We start from the raw sequence: 6,681 nt of genomic DNA, 5'->3' as shown, positions 1-6,681 counted from the left end.
CCTGGGTACCCCCCAGGAGTTGATTCCTGAGGCAGGCCCAAGAGTAACTCCTGAGCAGCTCCAGGTGTGGCCCTCCAAATAAAACAAAGAGGGGCTGGAGCGATAGCACTGCCGGGAGGGCATCTGCCTAGTATGCTACCAACTTGGGTTCGATCCGCGGCATCCCATATGGTCCCCCAAGAACCACCAGGAGTGATTCCTGAGCACAGAGCCAGGAGTGACCCCTGAACATCGCTGGGTGTGGGCCAAAAACTAAAAAGAAAAAAATTATTTCTTATATTTATTACTTTATTTTACAGGAGTCACACCGGTAATGCTGGGAATCAAAGTCAGGGCCTCACTCATGCAAGCCATGTGCCACAGCACAAGTTCGAATGATTGTTTTAAAAACGCAGGACGTCGCAGACACTTTAATTTTCCTTAAGACAGATGGCCAAAAGCTGTATATGCCAGGAGGACTTCGACAAAAGCGCCCTGAAAAGCATGATTGGTAGTAGAACTCGGAAATTTCAAGTTCTCTACAGTCAGGCGCTGGAACTGGGAAACCGCTGAATGTTCAGCATTTGAAAAACGGTTTTTGCACCGTATAGAAAAAAGACCAACCTATCAGGAAGAACGCAGTACACCCAATTACCAATCAAGAGCGGGAAAGAAGCCAAAGCTTGGGGATACCCACGCACCAACTAGGACGTCACGCCTTAGCTAGCGCCAATGAGCGGCTGGATGGGGGGCGGGGCAACAGGCGGACCAATTGCCATGAAAAATAAACAATCCGCAGTGCAACTGTCCTAATCACTTTTGTCGCGTGGAAAGCCACCGGAGCAAACTCCTGGGCAGGGGGGCTTGATAAATACTTCCCACTCTCCTTCTCTCCTGGGAGGGAAGTGATAGCGGACAGCTTCCCTCACACCAGAAGTCAGGGTTTTTTTCCCCACCAGCTCCCACGGACGCACGGAAAACCCTGCAACTTTGCGCTTTCTGCCTCCCGGGGAACAGGCAACCCAGCGCTACCTGAGGGGGAGGGTGAGCCTAAGTGCGCAGGCGTGCATGCCTCGTGGGGGCGGGGCGGTGGCGGCCCGCGGAATCCTGGGATTTGTAGTCCTTTCGCCGTGGCAATGTCGGCTCTTGGAGGGCCCTCGGGAACTACATTTCCCAGGAGCATCCGCGACGCCGGGGGGCGGGCGGGCTGGTTTGTTAATTAGCTCGAGGAAGCCGCGGCGCGGCCCACCAGGTTCCAAAACAAGGAAATGAAGGGGGGAGGCGGGACTGAGGGTGCCCGCGGGAGCCGCCGCCGCCGCTGCTGCTGCTGCTGCCGCCGCCGCCGCCACCAGCAGCAGCAGCACCACCACCAGCACCGCAGCTGCCGCCGCCGCCGCCGCGGAGAAGGAGGAGGGAAAGGAGGAGGAGGAGGCGGAGGCGGAGGCGGAGGCGGAGGAGGTGGCTGCCGCGGCCGCCGTGGAGTCCCTTGCTGAAGGCGGACCGTGGGGCGGCGGGCGGCGCGCGCGCGCCCGAGAGGCGGCTGTTGGAGAAGTGGAGCGGCGGTCGCGGGGGGAGGAGGAGGAGGGACTGAGCGGCGGCGGCCCCCGCGTCCCGGTGCCTCTATGGGGGAAGCAGACAATGGATTATGATTTCAAGGCGAAGCTGGCGGCGGAGCGGGAGCGGGTGGAGGATTTGTTTGAGTACGAAGGGTGCAAAGTGGGACGCGGCACCTACGGGCACGTCTACAAGGCGAGGCGGAAAGATGGGTAAGAGCAGGGGCGGGCGGGGAGCGGGGAGGGGTGGGGGGGAGCAAGGCTCGCTCGGGTCCTCGCCTTGCCCGCGACCGCGCGCGGGATGGGTGGGTGGGTCGGAGCCTGGTCCGCGCGACGTCGGAGGGGCCAGGCAGACGGCGTTGGGCGGCGGAGGTGGGGGGTGGTGGTGGTCGCGAGAGGACGCGTCCCGGGGCGGACTCTTAAGCGACGCGGGGTTCTCCCGTTCCACCCCTTCCTTCCCCCCCCCCCCCCCCTCCATGCAACCCCGTGCCCAGCACGGCGCGGGCCGCGTTGCGCCCCCTCCAACTCCCCACGGCGCAGCCCTGTCGGGGGCTTTGGACTCCCCATCCGGGTTTGCCCCGAGCGGGCGTGCAAGCGGCCGGCGGCGCTGGAGTTGGGAGCTGGGCTGGCAGTGGAGTTTGTGGGGGGTCTGGTGGTCTCCCCGGGAGACGCGGAGGGCGCTGGGAGAGCTCGGCCGAGGAGTTGCCGCTCTGGCCCCGCGCGGGGGGCGAGGGGGACGGTGGGAGTGGAACTTCCAATCGACGGAGCGCCCTGGGGGCGGCGGTTTGAAACCCAACGGGGAAGCCCGTCGGGCGGCCGAGCGTGGCGGTCTGCGCGCCTGCATCCCCCCCCCCCCCCCCATCCCGTGCCAGCAGTGAGCCGTGGCGGGGGGCGCGGGTGTCCCCTCCCCGCCCTCCTAAGCGCAATTCCTCCCGTCGGTGCCGTCCACCCACCCACCCTGCAGCGTCTTCTCTTGCCTCCGGTTGCGCTTTCTCAACCTTCCCATTCCCCCCAGCCCGCCCCTGGCGTCTCCCGAGCCCCGCGCCGCGTTCTGCCCGGCGGAACTTCAAAGTTCGCCTAGTTCTCCGGGGGACCCCCAGCCTTTATCCCCCTGTCCCTTTCTGGGGCGCTCTGCGCGCCACTCCATCATCTGCCAGTTCACGGCGGCGTTGTTGGGGCTTGGTGGGCATCTAGATGTCCAGCACAGAATGCCTTGGAGTGGGGGGTAGGGGGGAAAGAGGGCAGACAGAGTTGAGTTTGAATCTTTGTTTTCTTGGGAGTTCAGGGAGACGGCAGGAAACTCTCCCCACCCTGCCCCGGTGGTTTTCAGAGGAATTGGAAATGCACCGAGAGCATCTATCTTTGATAGATGTGGTCCAGGAGCGCAGGCGGGGGCGGGGGGTGGTGGTGGTGGTGGTTTGCTGCTAGACAGGTGGACCCGGCTACCCCGCCAGCCTAGGGGAGCCTGAAACCAGCTGTCGCCTTGGTTGGCCCCATCCAGGCAGGACTGCCCCCCACGCCGCGTTGGGGAGTCAGCAGGATCGGCCCCATATCCGTCGCGCTTAGACTTTAAAGAGGGTCAAACTTATTTGAAAGGGCGAATCCAGAATCATAGCGGAACCAACACGTCTCAGTCAATAACTGCCAGGCACAGCGGTAGATTTGAAGCGCTGCTTAGAGCTCGGCGCGCTCGGGATTGATGCGGCTGATTTAGGAACTCAAGGCAGATAGGAAGAGGGAGCGTGTGTGTGTGTGTGTGTGTGTGTGTGTGTGTGTGTGTGCGCTTGCGATTTTTTTTATAGGAGGGCAGTGTTTTGTAAATAATTCTGAAAATTATAAAGTAGCATACAAGAGTAAAGTCTGTTGTTGCAATTTTTTTTAGGGACCTCAGAGTAGATAGGAAGAGTGTGTGTGTGTGTGTGTGTGTGTGTGAGAGAGAGAGAGAGAGAGAGAGAGAGAGAGAGATTGATTTTTTTATAGGAGGGCAGCGTTTTGTAAATAATTCTGCAAATTATAAAGTAGCATACAAGTGTAAAGTCTGTTGTAATTTTTTTTAGGGACCCCAGAGTAGATAGGAAGAGGGAATGTGTGTGTGTGTGTGTGTGTGAGATTTGTTTTTTTATAGGAGGGCAGTGCTTTGTAAATAATTCTGAAAATTGTAAAGTAGTATACAAGTGTAAAGTCTGTTGTTGCAATTTTTTTTAGGGATCCCAGAGTATTCAGTTGTTTGTAAATTTTCTCGTAGTTCTTTTAATTTCCAAGTGCCCTTGCATTTTTGGAATGTGAGGTTATGTAATTGTACTTTTTGAATATCCATTCTATTTGTTGTAGTTGTGATTCTTGGGGAATCTTATGCGATGTATTTGGGGGAAGAACATTAATTTTTTTTACTTGTACAAAACAATCAGAAACTGTTTTTCCCCTTTCTTGATACTTTGTAATAAACTTGATCTGGACCTTTAAAAAATGTATTTAAACATTACTTTTTGCTGACCACTTTTGAGGAAAATTAAACATTCTGCTCTGTATTTAAAGAACATGAACTCCCATAGCAAACAAAAACAAACCCTTACAGCCCATAATTTGTTTTTATTTGTTGCTTTTAAATGTTTTCCCTTATTATAAAGTTCTTGATTCGAATACACTTCCACTCCGAGTGAAATTTGTCTGATAAAAACTATTAAAGCTTTTTTAAAAGAGCAATTTATTTTCAAAATACTAAAATTTTTTAGAATTTTTTTTGTTTGTTTGTTTTTGCTTTCGGGCCACTCTTGGTTGTGCTCAGGGCTTTCTCCTAACCCTGTGCTCAGGAATCACTTCTGGCAAGTGTGGGGAAGCAAATGGGGTGCCATGGATTGAACCTGGGTCAGCTGCATGCAAGGCAAGCAAGCTACCCGTTGTACTATTGCTCCAACCCCAAAACTTTTAGAATCTTAAAGAATGTGTTTAAATTACAATTTGTTTAAATTACATTTGGGCTGTAGCGGTAGTACAGTGGATAAGACGCTTTTCTTGTGAGCCCTGTCAAGAACCAGGAGTAAACGATAAGCTATACTGGGTGTGGGTACCCCCCATCCCAATTTAAATCACTTTATTTAAAAAAATAACTATTACATTACAAAATTAATTTTTTGGGAAAAAACTGTAGTTGAGATTTGAAGTTTTATGGGAGATACCTCTGTTTTTATAGCAGGATTAGTTATATTTTTATCTTTTTGGCTTTTATTGGCCGCACATTTGGCGATGCATTCCTGCTCTGCACTCAGGAGTTACTCCTGGTGGTGCTAAAGGGGCCATTTGGGATGGGGATAAAACCGGGTCAGCCACGCACAAGGCAGGTGCCCTACCCCTGTACAATGAGACCAAGAGCAAAGGTTTTCTAGTGATGGGTCTTAAAACTTAGTTCTTTTTTGGTGGTGGGCTGGATTTTTGAGCCACATTCTGTAAGTGCTTAACTGGCTTTGCTCAGGTATCTCTCTCCTGGTGGTGCCTGGGAAACTACATGTTGGGTCCTGCCTTTTACAAGGCAAGTGTCTTAACCCCTGTACTACTTCTCCAGCCTCTCAAACTTAACACAGATTTGCACAGTAGACAATTATACTCCGATTGTGGTAAATCGCAGAAGCCTATTTCAGCTTTAATTTTGATTACTCAGACAAATGCCTAATGGCTATTTCAGGGTATAAGAAATAACATGGATATGATAAAGAGAAATTGTTCTGGCATATACAATGTATATAACAACAAAATTGCACAGGTCTTTAGGAGGTGAGCATTGGAAGCAATATGACACTGTATCGACCTCTGCTTCATTGTTTCCTTTGAAGTGTGATTTGGTTTTTATGTATCATAATAATTCTGCTATATAAATTTATAATGAAAAATGCAGAATTTATGTACAGGGTTTTCATCTTCAGTAAAAGTGTTATTGTTATTTTTTTTCTGTTTTTTTTTTTTTTTGGCCACACCCAGCAATCTCAGGGTTTGCTCCTGTCTCTGATACACTCAGGGATCTCTCCTGGCTGTGCTTGAGGGACCATATGAGATGCCAGGGATTGAACTCAGGTTTGATGCTTGCAAGAAAAGCACCCTACCTGCTGTAATTTATTATCTTAAATTATTTTATTATCTTTATTATCATAAAACAAAGTTATATAATGGATTGTGAGTATAAATCTCAAGACCATATTAAGTTTAAAAGTTTTTGTTTTGATAAAGGATTGTTGTTAAAAAGGTCTGTCAGAAAGAGGTTAAGATAAACATGGTTTAGTATCTTGTTATCTTAGAACTGTTGTACCTCCACAATATTACTGTTCGGTTTTCTGGCCTTCTTTTAGTCTCTTGGGGCTGTGGTTTGGGCTACATCTTTTGGTACTTTGGTACTCTGAATCTGTGCTGGGAAGGGGGTCACTGAGCACTGAATCATAATTGATTGACTCAGGGAAGATTCCTATCCCTGTACACGCTCTCTGAACCTCATTGAGGTTGAACCATTTTGTAAAAGATGCTTCTTTTATGAACATAGTTTTTGAAAGATTCTTTGTATTTGAGAGTGAAATCGCTAACAGTGACATCTTAATAATTTACATTTTGCCTTACGGTTTCTAATGAGAGTAGTTGTTGACTATATGATATTTACAGCCTTCAAGAGTTTTAGAGGAGTGTTCCCTAAGTGCAGAGCCAGGAATAACTCCTAATCATTCCAGGTGTGGCCCAAAAACCAAAAAGAAAAAGTTTTAGATAGTATAATTTAATTTTGCAGGTGAGAGAGCCAGAGCTGTTAATTTCTGCATCAGTGTATATTGTAATCAAAATTTCTTTTTCTTTTTTTGGTTGTGGAGTGGGGTCGGATAGGTGGTGATTGGGTTGTACCTCACCAGAGCTTCCTGCTGGCTCTGTGCCGTCCTCACCCCTGGTGGTGTGCTTGGGGGATCATATGCATGGTGCCAGAGATCGAACTGGGGTGGCTTCATGAAAGGCAAACTCCTTAATCCCTGTACTATCTCTCTAGCCCCATTCCATATTTTCTGACTCTGAATTCTTACATGTTCTAAGATTTTTTTCCCTTCTTCCTAATACCATGGGAAGAAAACAATAAAAATTTCCACATTTCCTTCAGACATGATAATTCTGTTGTGTGGGAGGAAAA

General features: G+C 49.8%; 1 protein-coding gene across 2 annotated transcripts in view; it reads left to right on the top strand.

Moving 5' to 3' along the window:
- The first annotated feature begins 1,411 nt into the window (after positions 1-1,411).
- The window catches only part of CDK19 (cyclin dependent kinase 19), a 181,906-nt gene continuing 176,636 nt past the window's right edge, over positions 1,412-6,681 (top strand). The window contains exon 1 of one of the 2 annotated variants that reach the window (XM_056125305.1): positions 1,412-1,745. In XM_056125305.1, coding sequence (XP_055981280.1) covers positions 1,618-1,745 — 128 coding nt within the window. In that variant the 5' untranslated portion in view covers positions 1,412-1,617. The remainder of the gene's footprint in view (positions 1,746-6,681) is intronic. The other variant, XM_056125306.1, reaches the window with a different exon arrangement.

Source organism: Sorex fumeus, unplaced genomic scaffold (assembly GCF_029834395.1).
Source record: "Sorex fumeus unplaced genomic scaffold, SorFum_2.1 ptg000054l, whole genome shotgun sequence".
NCBI classification, from domain to species: domain Eukaryota; kingdom Metazoa; phylum Chordata; class Mammalia; order Eulipotyphla; family Soricidae; genus Sorex; species Sorex fumeus.
Note: the sequence above shows the minus strand (reverse complement) of the source record. Positions and strands in the feature narration are given on the sequence as shown.